The following is a 22,452-nucleotide window of genomic DNA, read 5'->3' on the forward strand; positions in this document are numbered from 1 at the left end:
TCACTCTGCCCACATTCATTGGAGCACAACAGTTGACAGAGGTTTGAAATGAAAACAGAAAATGTCCTAAATGTTCAAGCAGGTTAGGTGGCAGAGATAGCACCTTGATGATCTTTCAAAAGCTGGTTCCAATAGTCACTGCCCTAAAGCAATCACGTAGCTTCCCTCTCCACCGATGCCACTAAACCTCTGAGAATTTCCAGTTGTGTAGGAAGGAACTGCAGATGCTGGTTTACACAGACACAAAAAGCTGGAGTAACTCAGCGGGTCAGGCAGCATCTCTGGAGAAAAGGAATAGGTGATGTTTCTGGTCTTGATCCGAAACATCTCCTATTCCTTTTCTCCACAGAATTTCCAGTTATTTGATTAGTAACGGTGTCAGGGGTTATGGTGAGAAGGCAGGAGAATGGGGTTGAGAGGGAAAGATAGATCAGCCATAATTTAATGGCAGAGTAAACTTGATGGGCTGAATGGCCTAATACTGCTCCAAGAACTTACAAACTTAATTATCTTCACTCAGCTTTTCATCAACTGCAGTATTTTACATTTGCTAGTGGCTGGTTGTTCATGGTGAACCACTTACCCTGGATTTATAGAGTGATACAGGTGTGGAAACAGGCACTTCAGCCCAACTTGTCCACACCGGCCGACATGTCCCAACTATACCCACCCGCCTTACGCCCATATCCCTCCAAACCTGTCCTATCCATGTACCCGTCCAACTGTTTCTCAAACGTTGGGATAGTCCCAGCCTCAACTACCTCCTCTGGCAGCTTGTTCTATACACCCACCACCCTTTGTGTGAAAAAGTTACCCCTCAGATTCTTATTAAATCTCTCCCCCTTCACCTTAAACCTGTAAACCTGAATTCTATAAACGTATTTATTGAGGAAAAAAGGCACAAATTCACTTAAAACAAAACACGATGCATATCCATTGTCAAAGTTAATTTTATTTGGACATAATCAAAACTTTAGTTTTAGAAAAATATTACCTTTCTATAGAAAAAGTTTGAAAATGGAAATTGTCACATTAAATTCTTGGATGATTCATTTCAAAGTTAAAATTCAAAATATCTTGATACTTAATTTTATTAGACACCAAAAATTCATAGAACAATGATAATTAGTTAGATTATCTCTGAGAACATTAACAACTCGTCCAATATTCATTCTTAGCAACAAGATCGAGTATAGATGCTGAGTTTGATTATTTCCTCAATGCAGATCCTACATATGTTTAAAGGTGCAGGTTTCTATACATTTCCACTAAACACCTATGCCAAATGGTTATTTTCAGTAGTTAGAGGTATACATGCTCCTAAATATTTTCACACCTAAGTAGGAATCTTCTGCCTTATTCCTGTTAATCAACATTTTCTCGCGGAACAAACTTGAGGATTATCGGTTTTTTAGGATGCATCGGTCCTTTCACATTCAATTCTAATGGGATCTGCAACAAAAACAGGAATGGTGTTTAGATTTGTTTAGTTTATAGACACAGCGAGGAAAGAGACCCGATGGCCCACCGTGTCCGCGCCGACCAGCGATCTCCGCACACGAACACTATCCTACACACTAGGGACAATTTACAATTATACCAAGCCAATTAACTTGCAAACCTGTACGTCTTTGGAGTGTGGGAGGAAACCGGAGAAGCCGGAGAAAACCCACACAGGGCACAGGGAGAACGTACAAACTCCGTACAGACAGCACCCGTAGTCAGGATCGAACCCGGGTCCCTGGCGCTGTGAGGCAGCAACTCTACCGCTGCGCCACCGTGGTGATGACAGATGAACAGAGAAGTTTGACAGATGAATTAAATGTCATCTCATTGTCTTTCTGCCCACTCCATAACTCACTCCCTTTATGTCTGTGTGGAGTTTGCACGTTCTCCCTGTGACCACATGTGGGCTTCCTCTGGGTGCTCCGGTTTCCTCCCACATGCCAAAGACATGCAGGCTTGTGGGTTAATTGGCCCACTGTAACATTGTCCCGAGTGTGTTGGAAGATGAGAAAGTGGGATAACATAGATCTAGTGCAAACATAGAACCATTTACAAAGCTATAAATTGAAAGATACAGCATGGACATGTTCAGCCCATCAAGTCCATGCCAACCATCGACTTAGTGGGCCGAAGGGCCTGTTTCCACGTTGTTTCTTTCCATTTACAGCAAGTGCTTTGTAAATGGTGCCAATATTTACCACTTCAAGGATAGACACAAAATGCTGGAGTAACTCAGCAGGACAGGCAGCATCTCTGGATAGAATGGGCGACGTTTCGGGTCGAGACCCTTCTATCCAGAGATGCTGCCTGTCCCGCTGAGTTACTCCAGCATTCTGTGTCTATCTTCGGTTTAAACCAGCATCTGCAGTTCCTTCCTACAACATTTACCACTTCAATCCCTTTTTCATGCAATTCCTCTGTCTGCGGAACTCACCGGTGTCTCGGCACAAGGTACGAGGGTCAGATGCTGCAGGAGTGAAACGATTGCCATCTTGATCATGAGCTGAGCAAACCTCATCCCAATGCAGTTCCGTGGACCTATCCCGAACGGCAGGTAGACGGCAGGATTCACAGACTCTCTTGCCTCTTTACTGAACCTAATGATGTGGGCATAGATCGCCGTCAAATGGGTTAGGAGAGAACACTTTGACACAACACTTTGACTCTGCAACCACTTAATCAGGGGGTGGTGAATCTGTGGAATTCATTGCACAGACGGCTGTGGAGGCCAAGTCATTGTGCAGATTGACAAATACTTGATTAGTACGAGTGTCAGGGGTTATGGGGAGAAGGCAGGAGAATGGGGTTCAGAGGGAACGATAGATCTGCCACGATTGAATGGCGGAGTAGACTTGATGGACAGAATGGCCTAATTCTGCTCCTATGACTCATCAACAGTGCGAATGAAACACAAGACATTGCTCACCTCTCGGGTCTGAACTCCTCTGGTTCTGGCCAATGCTTTGGATCGCGGTGCAGGACATAAGCAGGAATCACGACCACGGTGTCCTTTGGAATGGTCATCCCATTGAGTTTGACATCTTTCTTGCAGACTCTTTCCAAACGGGGCGCAGGAGGATATAATCGAAGTGTTTCACAAATCACCATTTCCAGATACTCCAAATACATCACACCATCGTAGGTAGGAGGAGCCTTCAAAGAGAAACACACTTAACAACTGCACGGATATCAGTATCGACGGGAGGTGATAATGGAAGCCGGATGGCGCCAGCAATGGCTGCCTCGCCAACAGTCTGTCCTTTCCATCTTTGTGTTTTAATTGCATGTGTTAAATGTATGTTTTTAGTGTTCTTTAGCTTGTTTTGTTGCATGAAGTAGATTTGAGGGGCTGATTCAGCTCCTGTTCTCTTACATTCAGTTTACAGAGATACAGCATGAAAACAGGCCCTTCGGCCCACCGAGTCCTCACCAGCCATTGGTCAGCTGTTCACACTGGTGCTATATTATCCCACCTTCTCATTCACTTCCTACACACGCGGTGAAAACTTTTTATAGACAATAGGTGCAGGAGTAGGCCATTCGGCCCTTCAAGCCAGCACCACCATTCAATGTGATCATGGATGATCATTCTCAATCAGTACGCCGTTCCTGCCTTCTCCCCATACCCCCTGACTCCGCTATCCTTAAGAGCTCTATCTAGCTCTCTCTTGAATACATTCAGAGAATTGGCCTCCACTGCCTTCTGAGGCAGAGAATTCCACAGATTTAAAACTCTCTGACTGAAAAAGTTTTTCCTCATCTCTGTTCTAAATGGCCTAACCCTTATTCTTAAACTGTGGCCCCTGGTTCTGGACTCCCCCAACATTGAGAACATGTTTCCTGCCTCTAACGTGTCCAACCCCTTAATAATCTTATATGTTTCGATAAGATCCCCTCTCATCCTTCTAAATTCCAGTGTATACAAGCCTAGCCACTCCAGTCTTTCAACATACGACAGTCCTGCCATTCCGGGAATTAACCTAGTAAACCTACGCTGCACGCCCTCAATAGCAAGAATATCCTTCCTCAAATTTTGAGACCAAAACTGCACACAGTACTCCAGGTGCGGTCTCACTAGGGCCCTGTACAACTGCAGAAGGACCTCTTTGCTCCTATACTCAACTCCTCTTGTTAAGAAGGCCAACATTCCATTGGCTTTCTTCACTGTCTGCTGTACCTGCATGCTTCCTTTCAGTGACTGATGCACTAGGACACCCAGATCTCGTTGTACGTCCCCTTTTCCTAACTTGACACCATTCAGATAATAATCTGCCTTCTAATTCTTACCACCAAAGTGGATAACCTCATACTTATCCACATTAAACTGCATCTGCCATGCATCCGCCCACTCACACAACTTGTCCAAGTCACCCTGCAACCTCATAGCACCTTCCTCACAGCTCACACTACCACCCAGCTTTGTATCATCTGCAAATTTGCTAATGCAGCATTTCATTTTACAGAGGCCAAACAATCTACTTCTTTGGGAGGTGGGAGGAAACATGAGCACCAAGAGGAAACCCAGGCGGTCACGGAGAGAACGTGCAAACTCCAAGACAGCATCCTAGGGCAGGATTAGGTCTGTGGCACGGTGCGGTGGCGACTCTACCAGCTGCACCGCTGCAAAAAGTTCAAATGTTTGCTAATCTCCCCTTATAATATATTCAATAACTCCTTCTCCATCGCTTTAGTCTTTTCTTTTAGACTTTAGAGATACAGCGCGGAAACAGGCCCTTCGGCCCACTGAGTCCGCGCCGCCCAGCGATCCCCGCACATCAACACTATCCTACACAAACCAGGGACAATTTACAATTTTCACCAAAGCCAATTAGCCAACAAACCTGCACGTCTTTGGAGTGTGGGAGGAAACCGGAGCACCCGGAGAAAACCCACGCGGTCACAGGGAGAACGTACAAACTCCGTACAGGCAGCACCCGCAGACAGGATCAAACCAGGGTCTCTGGCGCTATGGGGTAGCAACTCTACCGCTGCGCCACCGTGCCGCCTCTGTCTGGGAGATAAACGTGACTGTCTGAGCAAAGATAGTCATCCCCTCTCTCTCACCTCACCGCCTTCCCGCCACCATGGGCAAGTCCCCATTCTGAACCAACGCCACTGTCCTTATAACATTGGCCCCACCTCAGAAATACAGGCAATCTGTTCGATGACGTTGAGCTTGGCGGTAGTACGGCCTTCAACGTTGAGCTGCAGTAGCGCTAAACCTCGACAGTTGGCGGCATTTGACGGTGCCGCCTGGCCTGGGGAGGCGCGGAGTTTAGCGGTCTGCAGACGTGGCAAAGACATTAGTTTCGCTTTAAGGGCTTATGAGCCTGTCAGCTACTCGCGGGGGAGGGGCCGCCTAGAGGCTGCCTTTGTCTTGTGGAGGCAGTGGAGCACATAGTCACCAGTTGCCCCAAATACCAGCCACCGAATGGTGAACGAGGTCTGATTGACCTGGACGATGACACATTGGCCTGGCTTGCCTCAACGGAGGAGGAGGAGAAGGGGAAGGAGAAGGAGAAGAAGAAGAAATACAGGAACCTCAATGGCCTTAAAACACAGCGGAACATCAAGGAAATAAAGTTGGGTGATAACTGATAAATCACCGTCTTTCGCAAGGACTCACTTTGTTGGGAAAAGCCTTGTCTATTTCCTGCTGCAGTTTCTTCTGTACATCGGGGTGAACAGCAAGACTGTAGGCAGTGTACGAGAGCGTGTTACTGGTGGTCTCATATCCGGCAAAGATAAAGGTGATTGCTTGCGCCATGATCTCCACATCGGTCAGAGCTGTAGAGAGGGAGAAGAGCCCGTGTTTATTCTGCAAACCATCTTATAAAACACTGTTGGCATTGATGGAGATAGACACAAGGTGCTGGAGTAACTCAGCGGGTCAGGCAGAATTTCTGGAGAACAAGGATGGGTGACGTTTCGGGTCAGGACCCTTCTTCGTGCTTTCAAATAGATGGATTTTAATTGCGAATGCTTCCTAAGATGTATTTAGGTGCTTATGTATAGTGATACGTACTGAAATGTATACAAAAATGGATTTCACTGTACCTCGGTACATGTGACAAATAAAGTACCATATCAAACCACACCAAGCCATACCAAACCACACACCACGCACACCCTACACCACACACACCACACCCCAAACCACACACCAGGCACACCCTACACCACCCACCAAACCACACCACACCAAGCCACACACCAAACCACACCACACCCCACACACCAAACCACTACACACACCAAACCACACACCCTACACCACACTAAACCATACTGGCAATACCTTTGTATGTTGTACCATCAGCATTGTTCTCTTGCTCAGTGATGGAGCCAGTCACTTGAGAATCAACCATCATCTGCAGAAAATCCACCCGATCCTAGCAGGTAAATATAAAAGAAACAGAGGCTCAACCGTGAGGTCACAGAAACAAGTTCTAGAATTAACCATGGCCCTGAAATTGGGCAGAATTGCCTCCTGCACGGTCAGAGCGAGAATGCACCCTGTGGCGCAGCGGTAGAGTTGCTAGAGCGCCAGAGACCCGGGTTCCATCCTGACTAACGGGTGCTGTCTGTGTGGAGTTTGTACGTACTCACCGTGACTTGCATGGCTTTTCTCCAGGAGATCCAGTTTCCTCCCACACTTCAAAAATGTACAGGTTTGTAGATTAATTGGCTTGGTATAATTGTAGTTGCACAATTGTCCCTAGTGTGTGCAGGATAGTGTAAATGTGCGGGGATCACTGGTCGGCAGCGACTCGATGGGCCAAAGGGTCTGCTTCTGTGCTGTATCTCTAAACTAAACTAAACTGAACCTAGATTCTAATTACGGAAGAAAAGCCAGTTCTGACCTCCACCCTCCGTACCATAGAATGGTTACGGCACAGAAAGAGGTCATTTGGCACATCGGCCCTGTGCCAGCTCACTATACGAGCAAATCTCTTGTTCCTCCCATCAACCCATCTTCTTTGCAGTTCTCAATATTGATATTTACAATTACAAACGGTGGCTTGTGTCCCCAAGACTAATTCATTAAAGTAGACCAAATAGCAATAGTGGCAATATAGGTCCCTGGGAGACACGGTTATTTATCCCTATCCTGTTTAAGAAATATCCGTTCATCGCCAACCTCTGATTTCTGTTAGAGTCATAGAAGCAGAGGCATTCAGTATGGAAACAAGCCTAACTTGCCCATGCCGACCAAGAGACCCCATCTACACTAATCACACCTGCCTGTGTTTGGCCCATATCCTTGTAAACATTTCCTATCCATATGCCTGTCCAAATTTCTTTTAAATGTTGTGATAGTACCTGCCTCAACTACCTCCTCTGGCAGCTCGTTCCTCATAGCTACCACCATCTGAGTGAAAAAGTTGCCCCTCAGATTTTGATTGAATCTGGCCCCTCTAACCTTAAATCCATGTCTGATTCTTGATTGCCCTACTCTGACTAAAAGACTCTGTGCATTTACCCTATCCATTCCCCTCATGATCTTATACACCTCTATTAGATCACCCCTAATCCACCTGGGCTCCTAGGAAAAAGGTCCTAGCCCGTTCAACCTCCCCCTGTAGCTCTCACATTCTGGCAACTGTGCCAAGAACCACAGGAGGAGCCAGCGCTGCCGTCGCAGCTGCGGCTTGCTTGCAGTCCGTCTGTCTTTTGTGTTTTTTGTTGTTTTTGTATGAATTGTAGTTTTAATATGGTGTAGGGTTTTGTATGTTATGTGTGTGGGGGGGGGGGGGGGAACGGGAACTGTAAAATTCTCTCTCCCGAACGGAGACGCGACCTTTGTTTCTGTGTCGTGTCCCCGTTCCCGTTGCGGCCTACCATCGGCCATGCACCTGGAACCACCTGGGGCTCTGGTTCGCAGAGCCCGCGGCCCGGACTCACCACCTGCGGCGCTGGCTGCCTGCGGATGCTGCGGGAGCTGCTGCGACTCGTCTACGGAGGCTCCGACGCGGGCCGCGTGGACGTCGGAAGCCCGCAGGCCCCTGGATGGGGGCCGACATCGAGAGCTCCGGCAGCGGCAGCGTCTTCGCCCGCCCCGAATCGCGGGGCTTGGGTCGGCCCGCCGCGGACCTTTCACCGTCCGGCGCGGCCTGGAATAGGCCGCGGGATTTTCACAGCCCAGCGGGGGCTTCAATGTCGGGAGCCCCGACCGCCCCGACGTGGCAACTCCAACAGCCTGACCGCAGGAGAACACGGCAGGGGAAGAGAAAAGACATTGTGGCCTTCCATCACAGTGAAGAGGGACTGGAGGAGACTCACTGTGATGGATGTGTCTTTTTTGTTTGGTGTCAGTTGGTGATTGTATGTGTTATTGCATTTTTATTGATTCTTCTTATTGGTCTTATTGTTCAACTGCGGGTAATGTTTCATTTCACTACACATTTATGTGTATGTGACAAATAAACGACTATTGACTATTGAAAAAGAGCTTCATCTACGTTGCTAAGCCTCTTAAGTGGTCCCTTATCAAATGACTTCTGGAGGTTCATGTTTACCATTACCTAAGATGGGTCTCGACCCGAAACATCACCCATTCCTTCTCTCCAGAGATGCTGCCTGACCCGCTGAGTTACTCCAGCATTTTGTCTCTATCTCTGACCCCATTACCTACCTACATCAATCTATTAGGCGACTGGAGGGATATGGGCCAAATGCAGGGAAACGGGACTAGTTTAGATGGGGCAACATGTTCAGCATGAACGAGTTGAGCCAAAGGGCTTGTTTAGTTTAGTTTAGTTTAGAGATACAGAGCGGAAGCAGGTCCTTCGGCCCACCGAATCCCCGCCGACCAGCGATCGATCCGCGGACGTTAACACTACCCTGCACACACCAGGGACATTTTTTTACATTTACGCCAAGCCAATTAACCTACAAATCTGTACGTCTTTGGAGTGTGGGAGGAAACTGAGCATCTCGGAAAAACCCCGGCAGGTCACGGGGAGAACATGAAACTCCTATGCCTAGCACCCATAGTCAGTATCGAACCCGGGACAATGGCGCTGCAAGGCAGTAGCTCTATTATGATGCCACCGTATTGCTCCATGACTCCATGGTGAGATTAATACTCACAGTGTGTATGCTTTTCTGCCTCTTTGCCTTTATTTTTGACACGACTGCCATGAAAAACGCACCCACATCTCTTGGGAAGAAGCTGCAATTAAATTTTGCCAGGATTGGAATAAAGATAGGAAATAATACTGGAAAAAAAGGAAAAAAACACAAATTACTGCTTTTGGACATTGTGGAGTGGAAAAGTAGTAAAGAGTGATGGAGTGGAAGGTAGAATTAAGCCGGGATGGCAAACTGGCACAGCTGGTAGGCTTGCCACCTCACAGTGTCAAAGACCCGGAATGATCCTGACCTTGGGTACTGTGTGTGTGTGGACTTTGAACGATCTCCCTGTGACCAAGTAGGTTTCCTCCGGGTGCTCCGGTTTCCTCCCACATCCCAAATCCGTGCGGGTTGTAGGTTAATTGGACTGTGTAAAATTGCCCTTAGTGTGTAGGGAGTGGATGTGAAAGTGGGATAGCATGGGACAAGTGTAAACTAGATGGTTGTCGAGAACTGTGTGGGATGAAGGGCCTGTTTCCATGCTGTATCTTTCAATCAATCAATTCAAAAAGGAGGAAAGTAACAGTGGATAAAGACTGAAGTGGAATGGTGCAGAGTTGGGGACAAAGCAGGAAAGACCTGAATTTTATTGCGCCTCTCACAGACTCCAGGAATTCAAGATGCTGCACTACCAATTAAACATTATTGAAAAGTAGTTCTCACGTAATGTAGGAATACAGTGGACAGCAATTTCCACAGACAGCACTGAGAAGAAGACCTCCAGACCAAGAGACTGCTGATGCGGGAATATTGAGCACAAAAGCAAAGCGCTGGAGGAACTGAGGAGCCAGATGGGGTCGGGACGAGGAGGGATTTCTTTAGCTAGAGGGTGGTGAATCTGTGGAATTCATTGACACAGATGACGGTGGTGGCCAAGTCATTGGGTATTTTAAAAGCGGAGATTGACAGATTCTTGATTAGCAAGGGTGCCAAAGGTCATGGGGAGAAGGCAGGAGAATGGGGTTGAAAGGGAATGATAGATCAGCCATGATTGAATGGCAGAGGAGACTCGATGGGCTGAATGGCCTAATTCTGCTCCTATGACTTATGAACTTATGCAACTGAATGGAGATTTCCTTAACCACAGATCTTAGAAGGAACACTTCAGATTTCCCTAAATTAATAGTTTGAATCACTTACCAACCAAAAGTATTGCGGGGTCAAAGAAGGAAAAATCTACAAGTTTCTTGACATTGGTGACAAATGGGTCTTTGGGATTGTTGATGGAGTCAATGTCCACACTGAAAGAAGTGCTGGTGACCGCATCCATACTGTAGGAGCCAAACACACTGAGAAGGAAGAGCATTCATCAACAACTGTTGACTATTTAACCACATGAGACAATTTAGTCGCTACATAGAATTTACGTCACAGATCCAGGCTAGCTTTCTTACAAATATATCTATATATTTACACCAAACTCAAGAAACTACAGAAGCTGGAATTGTGAGCAAAAGGCACTGTGCTGGAGTAACTCAGCGGGCCAGGCAGCATCTCTAGAGAATATGTACAGGCGATAATAAAGTTATGATGAGTCCAAGATCATTTTCTTCCTCTGTAAGAACGCTAACAGATTAAAAGTGCATGGAGAAAAGTTTAAATAATAAAGTTAAAATTGGTGACACTTGGACTGTCTTTGATCAGTCTTTATTGGCTTTATCTTGCACTAAACGTTATTCCCTTATCATGTATCTGTACACTCTAAATGGCTCAATTGTAATCATGCATTGTCTTTCCGCTGACAGTTTAACACGCAACAAAGGCATTTCAGTGTACCTCGGTACACATGACAATAAACAAAACTAACTAAAATCAGACAGATTACTCACTCCTTCATATCAACCCCGTTCAGCTTTGATTTCTTTTGTGCGAATTTCACTAGGTTTTGAGCATAGTGATTAATTATCGGGAACATCTGAGGGGGGAAAGGGTAAAATAAAGACAAGCAAGGTAAAACAACCAACATCATCAAAGATCCACATCTCCCTGGCCACGTTCCTGCCTCTCGCTCCTACCATCGGGAAGGTGCTCAGTTTGCAGCATAGTTGGCTAAAATTGGAGAAATCAATGTTCATGGTGAAGATACACAAAAAGCTGGAGTAACAGTGGGACAGGCAACATTTCTGGAGAGAAGGAATGGGTGACGTTTTGGGGTGAGACCCTTCTACAGCAATGTTCATAGCTTTGGGTTGAAAGCTGCCCAAGGCGGAACATGAAGAGCTGTACCTCCAGGTGCGAGTGTGGCCTCACACAGGGCGAGGAGGCCCAGGACAGAAAGGATAGTGCAGGATTAGGAAGGGGAGTTAAAGTGATTAGATTTAGATTTTAGATTTTTTTAGATTTTAGAGATACAGCGCAGAAACAGGCCCTTCGGCCCACCGGGTCCGCGCCGCCCAGCGATCCCCGCACACTAACACTAACCTACACCCACTAGGGACAATTTTTACATTTGCCCAGCCAATTAACCTACATACCTGTACGTCTTTGGAGTGTGGGAGGAAACCGAAGATCTTGGAGAAAACCCACGCAGGTCACGGGGAGAACGTACAAACTCCGTACAGACGGCGCCCGTAGTCAGGATCGAACCTGAGTCTCCGGTGCTGCATTCGCTGTAAGACAGCAACTGTACCGCTGCGCCACCGTGCCGCCGTAATCCGGGATTAGTATCTGGGAGGTCCAGTAGACCATGGTGGACCGTGCACAAGTGTTCGGCAAAACAGTCGCGGAGTCAACACTTGATCCCGCCGATCTACAGGAGGCCGCATCAGGATCGCCAAATGCAATTAATATGTAGTAGAAAAACGGCAGATGCTGGTTTAAATCGAAGGTAGACACAAAATGCTGGAGTACCTCGACTTTCAGAAAGCCTTCGACAAGGTCCCACATAGGAGATTGGTGGGCAAAATTAGAGCACATGGTATTGGAGGTAGGGTACTGACATGGATAGAAAGTTGGTTGACAGACAGAAAGCAAAGAGTGGGGATAAATGGGTCCCTTTCAGAATTGCAGGCAGTGACTAGTGGGGTACCGCAAGGCTCGGTGCTGGGACCCCAGCTATTTACAATATACAATATGGATGAAGGGATTAAAAGTACCATTAGCAAATTTGCCGATGATACAAAGCTAGGTGGCAGTGTGAACTGTGAGGAAGATGCTATGAGGTTGCAGGGTGACTTGGGCAGGTTGTGTGAGTGGGCGGATGCATGGCAGATGCAGTTTAATATGGATAAGTGTGAGGTTATCCACTTTGGTGGTAAGAATAGGAAGGCAGATTATTATTTGAATGGTGTCAAGTTAGGAAAAGGGGACGTACAACGTGATCTGGGTGTCTTAGTGCATCAGTCACTGAAAGGAAGCATGCAGGTACAGCAGGCAGTGAAGAAAGCCAATGGAATGTTGGCATTCATAACAAGAGGAGTTGAGTATAGGAGCAATGAGGTCCTTCTGCAGTTGTACAGGGCCCTAGTGAGACCGCACCTGGAGTGTGCAGTTTTGGTCATTCTTGCTATTGAGGGCATGCAGCGTGGGTTTACTAAGTTAATTCCCGGAATGGCGGGACTGTCATATGTTGAAAGACTGGAGCGACTAGGTTTGTATACACTGGAATTTAGAAGGATGAGAGGGGATCTTATCGAAACGTATAAGATTATTAAGGGGTTGGACATGTTAGAGGCAGGAAACATGTTCCCAATGTTGGGGGAGTCCAGAACCAGGGGCCACAGTTTAAGAATAAGGGGTAGGCCATTTAGAACAGAGATGAGGAAAGACTTTTTTAGTCAGAGAGTTGTGAATCTGTGGAATTCTCTGCCTCAGAGGGCAGTGGAGGCCAATTCTCTGAATACATTCAAGAGAGAGCTAGATAGAGCTCTTAAGGATAGCGGAGTCAGGGGGTATGGGGAGAAAGCAGGAACGGGGTACTGATTGAGAATGATCAGCCATGATCACATTGAATGGCGGTGCTGGCTCGAAGGGCCGAATGGCCTACTTCTGCGTCTATTGTCTATTGTAACTCAGCGGGTCAGGCAGCATCTCGGGAGAGAAGGAACGTTTCGGGACGAGACCCTTCTTCAGACTGATATTAAACTCTGTATTAAAGCTTTCTATGTATTATAATCTCTCTCACAAGGGCGGCACGTTGGCACAGCAGTAGAGTTGCTGTCTTACAGCGCCAGAGGCCCAAGTTCGATCCTGTCTGTACGGAGTTTGTACGTTCTCTCCATGACCTGCATGGGTTTGCTCCGGGATCTCCGGTTTCCTCTCACAATCCAAAGACGTACAGGTTTGTAGGTTAATTGGCTTGGTATAAATGTAAATTGTCCCTAGTGTGCGTTAGTGTACAGGGATCGCTGGTTGGCGCAGACCCGGTGGGCCTGTTTCTCTAAACTACACTACACTAAATGCAATGAACCTGTTGTTAGGCCAAACGTAGAAGGTAAATGTACAAGAACAGGTTCAAAGATCAGATTTGATTTATAGGAGTTTCACATCTTCACCTCTTTCAGTCTCCCAGTGGTAAAGGTTGGCGAAAGCACACTTCGGATTCTCTTCCATCGTTCATCTGGAACAATCAACACGGAGTCCTCGAGTGGCCCATTCAGACCAAAATCCTGAAAGGAATGAAGATTAAACATCTCATGTTTGTACCGGCTTCACGTGCAAGATTCTCTATAACACGCGTTTCCACAACATGAATTGGATATAACATAAGTGATGAATTGGGGAATACTATTTGCATTATGTGGGCCAAATATTTTATAATGCAAATTTAACGGGATTTCAAGAAATTCAAGAGAACCACTTTGTTACTTTGGAACTTGTTAAGCAAAAAAAAAAAAAAGCTGTCTTGGATTTCAATAGTTTAGGTGGAAAAACTGTTTCTATGTTACCTTCTTGTAATAATCAGGCACCATTGTCTCTTAAGAACACAGCTGTTATTGAAGAAGGACCCTGACCCAAAACATTGTCTATCCATTTCCTTCCATAGATGCTGCCAGACCTGCTGAGTTCCTCCAGCACTTATTGTTTTGCTCAAGATTCCAGCATCTGCAGTTCCTTGTGACTCCTAAAATCCCTTACTAGCTTAGGTAATGTTACCGCAACTCCATTAAATGCATGGCATTGGAAAAGTGGGGCTGCATCCTGCACCAAGAAACTCATGCAATCCCTCCCCTCTCCCCCTCCATACCCACCCAAGTCACCCTCCCAGTTCCACTGTTCACATCCTTGTATCCCTCTCGTTACCATATCTTCCCCGGCCAACAATGGGCCATTATGGACTCCACCTTTCTGTCATCTGTTGCTGGCCCTGATTTGTTCTGGTCTTTTCTCGCCTCCAGTTTCCCTTCTCCCCCACCTCTATCTTTCAGTCTGAAGAAGTGTCCCGACCTGAAACGTCTCCTCTCCTTTCCTCCAGAGATGCTGCCTAGCCCACTGAGTTACTCCAGCATTTTGTGTCTAACCAAGAAAGCTAATCTAATTACAGAAGTGAAGAGAATGAAACAGGAACAGGGCTACAAGTGAAACTGCTGGGTCAATGCACAGAAATGCTTTAGATAAGACACAAAATGCTGGAGTAACTCAGCGGGTCAGGCAGCATCTGTGGAGAAAAGGAATAGGTGATGTTTCGGCTTGAGACCCTTTCGCAATCTGAGGAACTCCATACAGACTCCATCCACATTAGGCAGGAAATGGTTTTGGGTAGACTGATGGGACTGAAGGCTGATAAATCCCCAGGGCCTGATGGTCTGCATCCCAGAGTACTTAAGGAGGTGGCTCTAGAAATAGTGGAAGCATTGGAGATCATTTTTCAATGTTCTATAGATTCAGGATCAGTTCCTGTGGATTGGAGGATAGCAAATGTTATCCCACTTTTTAAGAAAGGAGGGAGAGAGAAAACGGGTAATTATAGACCAGTTAGTCTGACATCAGTGGTGGGGAAGATGCTGGAGTCAATTATAAAAGACGAAATTGCTGAGCATTTGGATAGCAGTAACGGGATCATTCAGAGTCAGCATGGATTTACGAAGGGGAAATCATGCTTGACAAATCTACTGGAATTTTTTGAGGATGTAACTAGGAAAATTGACAAGGGAGAGTCAGTGGATGTGGTGTACCTCGACTTTCAGAAAGCCTTCGACAAGGTCCCACATAGGAGATTAGTGGGCAAAATTAGGGCACATGGTATTGGGGGTAGGGTACTGACATGGATAGAAAATTGGTTGACAGACAGAAAGCAAAGAGTGGGGATAAATGGGTCCCTTTCGGAATGGCAGGCAGTGACCAGTGGGGTACCGCAAGGTTCGGTGCTGGGACCCCAGCTATTTACGATATACATTAATGACTTAGACGAAGGGATTAAAAGTACCATTAGCAAATTTGCAGATGATACTAAGTTGGGGGGTAGTGTGAATTGTGAGGAAGATGCAATAAGGCTGCAGGGTGACTTGGACAGGTTGTGTGAGTGGGCGGATACATGGCAGATGCAGTTTAATGTACATAAGTGTGAGGTTATTCACTTTGGAAGTAAGAATAGAAAGGCAGATTATTATCTGAATGGTGTCAAGTTAGGAGGAGGGGGAGTTCATCGAGATCTGGGTGTCCTAGTGCATCAGTCAATGAAAGGAAGCATGCAGGTTCAGCAGGCAGTGAAGAAAGCCAATGGAATGTTGGCCTTCGTAACAAGAGGAGTTGAGTATAGGAGCAAAGAGGTCCTTCTACAGTTGTACCGGGCCCTGGTGAGACCGCACCTGGAGTACTGTGTGCAGTTTTGGTCTCCAAATTTGAGGAAGGATGTTCTTGCTATGGAGGGCGTGCAGCGTAGGTTCACTAGGTTAATTCCCGGAATGGCGGGACTGTCGTATGTTGAAAGGCTGGAGCGATTGGGCTTGTATACACTAGAATTTAGAAGGATGAGGGGGGATCTTATTGAAACATATAAGATAATTAGGGGATTGGACACATTAGAGGCAGATAACATGTTCCCAATGTTGGGGGAGTCCAGAACAAGGGGCCACAGTTTGAGAATAAGGGGTAGGCCATTTAGAACGGAGATGAGGAAGAACTTTTTCAGTCAGAGGGTGGTGAAGGTGTGGAATTCTCTGCCTCAGAAGGCAGTGGAGGCCAGTTCGTTGGATGCTTTCAAGAGAGAGCTGGATAGAGCTCTTAAGGATAGCGGAGTAAGGGGGTATGGGGAGAAGGCAGGAACGGGGTACTGATTGAGAGTGATCAGCCATGATCGCATTGAATGGCGGTGCTGGCTCGAAGGGCTGAATGGCCTACTCCTGCACCTATTGTCTATTGTCTATTGTCTACAGACCATCGATTACTTGTTCACACTAGTTCAGGGGCTCTCAGTCTGAAGAAGGGTCTCGACCCGAAATGTCACCTATTCCGTTTTCTCCAGAGATGCTGTCTGACCTGCTGAGTTACTCCAGCATTTTGTGTCTATCTTCGGAGTAAACCAGCATCCACTGTTCCTTTCTACACAGAAATGCTCACCCGCCTGTTGGTGAATACGGTGTAGAATTCTTTTATTAAAATAGTTTTAATCAGGTCGGGTTCCATAATGCAGAGAACTGGTTTTCTTCCATCATAAATCCTGAATGAAAACAAACATAAATATTTCGCCAGTTTGATTCTTCATAATAAGCAAAAAAGAAGTAGAAATATCAAGGCTCATTAAAACTCGAGACACCTCAGTGTCAATACTTGAATGAAAGAGTGACCATATGTCCAACTTTTGTTTGGAAAACATTCTGTAATGTGGCTTGGAAATGTATTTTGAAACGGAAAAATATACTTACCCCCAAATATTTCCATACTTCCTGTAGCATTCCACATCAAAGTTAAACATGCCCTGGCCGAGAGGAAAACAAATCGTCAGTGATAGTGATCGCAGACAGTTCCACCACTAATTTTCCAGCAGCGTAAGAAAAAACTGCAGATGCTGGTTTAAACTGAAGATAAACACAAAAAGTTGGAATAACAGGCAGCATCTCTGGAGAGGAGTGGGTGACATTTTGGGTCAAGACCCTTCTCCAGTCTGAAGAAGGGTTTCGACCCAAAACGTCACCCATTCCTTCTCTCCAGAGATGCTGCCTGTCCCGCTGAGTTACTCCAGCTTTTTCTGACTAACTTCCCAGCAGCCTTGGTTCCACAGCCTTTCTGGATTATCCGTTTTACCGGACCAACAGTGGTCGCGACCTCCCAGAGAAGTCCGACGTTACCCGACCGGTCCGCCCAGACCCTGCTGGGGGGGCCGAGATACCGGCCCACAAAGTCGCCCTCGGAGGTGGATGGGACCGTAACTACTGGCTCCGGCCGGGCCGGAGTTCCAGAGCCCCGGCCGCAGGGGGCAAATTCGACCCACCGATTGGCCGCGGAAGTCCCGATGAGGTCGAGGTCGGCCGCCTCACCCGACCGAGGCGCCACATTTTCAGGGGGACTTCCGGTAAGGGATTTCAAGAGCGCTCATGAACTTTTGTCCAGATTAAAGGAGGTGCCGGACCACTAGTGGGAGATCTGTAATACCATTGAATCCAGGTGTAGGGGCACAAGCAGCAGAAAGGTACAGGTGGTCGCATCTTGTCCTGAGTGTGCTTGAGGTGAATATGTTACACTTGCTCGAGCTATAAGACAGGCAATGTTGGATGAGAAGCATCTAAGGGAATCATAAGCGTGTTTAGTTTAAAGATATAGCGTGAAAACATGCCCTTCGACCCACCGAGTCCACGCCGACTACTGATCACAAGTTCTACGTTACCCCACTTTCGCATCCAATCCCTACACTCTGGGGGCAATTTTACAGAGGCCAATTAACCTGCAAACCCGCATGTCTTTGGGATGTGGGAGGAAACTGGAGCATCTTGAGGAAACGCCCACGGTCACAGGGAGAACGTAGAAACTCCACACATACGCTGCACCCGAGGTCAGGATTGAACCCGGGTCTCTGGCGCTGTGAGGCAGTGGCTCTACCAGCTGCGCCACTGTGCCGCCCTTAGTGTTTAGTGACCTCCTGATGTATAAATGATTTGGATGAAAATGTCGGCGGCCTGGTTAGTAAATTTGCAGATGAAATGAAAATTGTGCATAGCAAGGAAGGTTGTCCAAGAATGCAGATGATTTGGGAATTTTGATGGAGAGTTTAACCTGGGCAAGTTGCGAGGTGTTGTATTTTGGGAAGTCAAATGTAAGATCAAAGTATACAGTAAAGTGCAGAACCCTTGCATTGAGCATTGTGGTATCGAGAGTTCATAAGTTCTTAAGTCATTAGGCTGATCTATCTTTCCCTCTCAACCCCATTCTCCTGCCTTCTCCCCATAACATCTGACACCCGCAATAATCAAGAATCTATTAATCTCTGCCGTAAAAATATCCATTGACTTGGCCTCCACAGCCCTCTGTGGCAATGGATTCCTTATGAAGTCTTAGGGTCCATCTAAATATTAAAACTCTCATTTGTTTGTTTGTTTGTTCCTGAACTACAGCCAAAACGGTGCACGATAGTGCGACTATTTTAGGCCCACCTTGCTCACCGTCGTCCCTTTGGTGCTAATGGAAGAAGTTTAATTGAAATCGGTGTTATATTTTAAAAGTTATTCACATTTTAAAGTTTAAATCTTTGAGGAGGGGAGGGGGAAGAGGGGTGGAGGGATGGGAGGGGGGATGGGAGGGAGGGGGAGGAGAGGGTGCTGCACCAATGCAGGAGAGGTTTGGGCCCAACGGGTCGATTTGGTCTAGTAGCTCACTAAAAGTGGCAACACAAGTGGTGAAGTGGGCATAGGGCATATTTGGCTTCACCGGGCAAGGCATGGAGTACAAAATCGTTGGGTTGTGAGGTTGTAGATGTATAAACTTTTAAGAAGGGAACTTTAGGTTGGGGAAACTGATGACACCTCTGGTGGCAAACAGCAGGAAACCTTCTTTTAACCAATGCATTCAAGAGAGAGCTAGATAGAGCTCTTAAGGATAGCGGAGTCAGGGGGTATGGGGAGAAGGCAGGAACGGGGTACTGATTGAGAATGATCAGCCATGATCACATTGAATGGCGGTGCTGGCTCGAAGGGCCGAATGGCCTTCTCCTGCACCTATTGTCTATTTGATACCAGCTGAAGTGTTAGCAGGAATTATCGACCCAGTAAAAATAGAATTAAAATAAAAACAGAATCATACTTTTCTGTAATGAAAGAATGTTCCTATGAATGGCATTGGCATCGGCCCCGGAATCCCAAGTCGTTTAAAAAACCTAAATGGCAAAACGCTGTACCTGTGGATTTAATTAAAATGGTTACAATCTTGAAATAAAAAAACAAAATATTGGTTAATTTAAACAAATCTCTAATCCACTTATGCTCTGTGGTCCTTCACAGAAAGTGCATTGTCAGCGGTTTCTTTGGGCAAATTAAAGGGAGATTGGCTGCCTACTTTGCGGATCGCCCCGGTTCATTCTGCCGGGGAGATTTGTGGCCTCACTTCTCCCTGCCACCTCCTCTCTGTTTTTGTCCTCATCATTCGGAGAGCAACTTCCCTCCCTTCTGGGCATGTTTCAGATCTTGGGAATTCATACACAAATTAACAATTTGAAGTAACTACCCTCTTGGTCCCCATTCTCCAAAGGTCCAACTTTCCATGTTCTCCAGAGATGCTGCCCGACCCACTGAGTTACTCCAGCACTTAAGAGCGTGGAAACAGGCCTTCGGTCCAAATTGCCCACACCAGCCAACGTTCTCCCCGTGACCTGCGTGGGTTTTCTCTGAGGTTTTCGGTTTCCTCCCACACCCCAAATTCGCACAGGTTGGTAAATGTAAAAATTGTCCCGAGTGGGTGCAGGATGGTGTTAATGTGTGGCGATCGCTGGTCGGCGCGGACCCGGTGGACCAAAGGGCCTGTTTCCTCGCTGTATCTCTAAACTATACTAAACTAAACTTGGTGCCCAGAACTGAACACAATATTCTAAATGCAGTCTCACCAACGTCTTATATAACTGTACCATGACTTCCCAACTTCAATACTCAATACTCTGACTGATGAAGGTCAATGTGCCAAAAGCCTTTTCGACCACCTTATCTACCTGTGACTCTGACTTCAAGGAACCATGCATCTGTACTCCTAGATCCCTCTGCTTTACAACACTCCCCAGTGACTCCCACATTTACTGTGTAGGTCCTGCCCTTGTTAGACGTCCCAAAATACAACAACTCACCTTTGTAGTGTAACAAAATAACTGCAGATGCTGGTACAAATCGAAGGTATTTATTTCACAAAATGCTGGAGTAACTCAGCAGGTCAGGCAGCATCTTAGGAGAGAAGGATGGGTGACGTTTCGGGTCGTCTGAAGAAGGGTCTCGACCCGAAACGTCGCCCATTCCTTCTTTCCTGAGATGCTGCCTGACCTGCTGAGTTACTCCAGCATTTTGTGAATAAATACCTTCGATTTGTACCAGCATCTGCAGTTATTTTCTTATACTTCCTCAGACTGGTGTCGGGGGGGGGGGGGGGGGGGGGGGGGGGGACGGACGGACAAAGGAAGGGGACATCTTACCTTTGTGTCCTTTTGTGTAAACCAGCATCTGAAATTCCTTGCTTTTTTACATCTTTTGATTGTTTTTAAATGATCTCCCCCTGTCTCTAACTTCGAGTTGTTTTTAAAGTAGTGGCGATCTTTACAACTTTGTCCTGCATTATTTCTCTCCACCCCTCCGATTTTCCAGTTCTACTGGGAAAGGGGGTCTTGGTCTGAAAAGGTCAATGTGATTCTGCTCTCCTCTCAGACACCGCCTGCGCGGTTTGTTGTTAACTCAACGTTTACAGAAACGTGCAGGAAGGAGCTGCAGGTGCTGGTTTTACACCGAAGATAGACATAACAACGTTGGACCTTCTTCACACTGTGCTCATCACATTTTAAAGTTTTAAATCTTGGAGGGGGGGGAGGGGGGAGGAGGAGGAGGGGGGGAGGAGGAGGAGGGGGGGGAGGAGGAGGAGGGGGGGGAGGAGGAGGGGGGGGAGGAGGAGGAGGGGGGGGAGGAGGAGGAGGGGGGGAGGAGGGGGGAGGGGGGGAGGGGGAGAGAGGAGGGGGGGGGGAGGAGGAGGAGGGGGGGAGGAGGAGGAGGGGGGGGAGGAGGAGGAGGGGGGGAGGAGGAGGAGGAGGGGGGAGGGGGGAGGAGGAGGAGGGGAGGGAGGAGGAGGAGGGGGGAGGGGGAGGAGGGGGGGAGGGGGAGGAGGGGGGGGAGGGGGAGGAGGGGGGGGGAGGGGGGAGGAGGGGGGGAGGGGGAGGAGGGGGGGGGGAGGGGGGGAGGGAGAGGAGGTGGGGGAGGGGGAGAGGAGGTGGGGGGGAGGGGGGGAAGGGGGGAGGGGGGGGAGCAGGGGGGAGCAGGGGGGGAGGGGGGAGCAGGGGGGGGAGGGGGAAGTGCCAAGGTCCCGACCCCATTCCTTTTCTCCAGAGATGTTGCCTTTCCCGCTGAGTTACCCCAGCTTTTTGTACCGATTTTCGGTCGAAACCACCATCTATCTGCGGTTATTTTCTTACAGCATCTATCTGCAGTTCCTTCCCACACGTTTTAGCTGCAGTTAAACTTTCTTCTCAGACCCAGGAGCAACACGTTGTGCGTTGTCCTGACTGGGGTCGCCGGTGAATCAGGCAGCCGGTCACTTACCAGCCCAGCAAAGCGAGGAGAGTCAGCAGAAGGATCCAGGTTTGCCCCGACAGGGCGGCCCGCATCGCCCCCAAACTCTCCCATAACAAGGTGGACATCCTGCAGCCTGCGAACTCTGGGCACGTCTGGTGAACAAGCGGGGAGGTGGCACCTCCCACTTAGGGGTGGAGACGGTGACTGGATTATGGACTGGACAACAGACAATAGACAACAAGTCAAGTCAAGTCAAGTCAATTATATTTGTATAGCACATTTAAAAACAACCCACGTTGACCAAAGTGCTGCACATCTGATCAGACAATAGACAACAGACAATAGACAATAGACACAGGAGGAGGCCATTCGGCCCTTCGAGCCAGCACCACCATTCAATGTGATCATGGCTGATCATTCTCAATCAGTAAGTTTTTCTTCACACAGAGAGTGGTGAATCTGTGGAATTCTCTGCCACAGAAGGTAGTTGAGGCCAGTTCATTGGCTATATTTAAGAGGGAGTTAGATGTGGCCCTTGTGGCTAAAGGGATCAGGGGGTATGGAGAGAAGGCAGGTACAGGATACTGAGTTGGATGATCAGCCATGATCATATTGAATGGCGGTGCAGGCTCGAAGGGCCGAATGGCCTACTCCTGCACCTATTTTCTATGTTTCTATACCCCCTGAC

At 47.4% G+C, this 22,452-nt stretch overlaps 1 protein-coding gene across 1 annotated transcript; it reads right to left on the minus strand.

The window, feature by feature from the left end:
* Positions 1-1,010: 1,010 nt before the first annotated feature.
* Positions 1,011-21,942, minus strand: LOC144603860 (cytochrome P450 3A30-like). The gene is made up of 13 exons (XM_078417626.1): positions 21,792-21,942; positions 19,312-19,405; positions 16,944-16,996; positions 16,639-16,738; positions 13,635-13,748; positions 10,971-11,056; positions 10,282-10,430; positions 9,100-9,227; positions 6,305-6,398; positions 5,633-5,793; positions 2,933-3,159; positions 2,441-2,603; positions 1,011-1,452 (listed from the first exon to the last, which is right to left on the minus strand). The coding sequence occupies exons 1-13, from the start codon at positions 21,887-21,889 to the stop codon at positions 1,366-1,368; spliced, it is 1,554 nt and encodes a 517-aa protein (XP_078273752.1). The 5' UTR covers positions 21,890-21,942; the 3' UTR covers positions 1,011-1,365.
* Positions 21,943-22,452: the final 510 nt, after the last annotated feature.

The sequence above is a fragment of the Rhinoraja longicauda genome, chromosome 21 (genome assembly GCF_053455715.1).
Source record: "Rhinoraja longicauda isolate Sanriku21f chromosome 21, sRhiLon1.1, whole genome shotgun sequence".
In the NCBI taxonomy this organism is placed as follows: domain Eukaryota; kingdom Metazoa; phylum Chordata; class Chondrichthyes; order Rajiformes; family Arhynchobatidae; genus Rhinoraja; species Rhinoraja longicauda.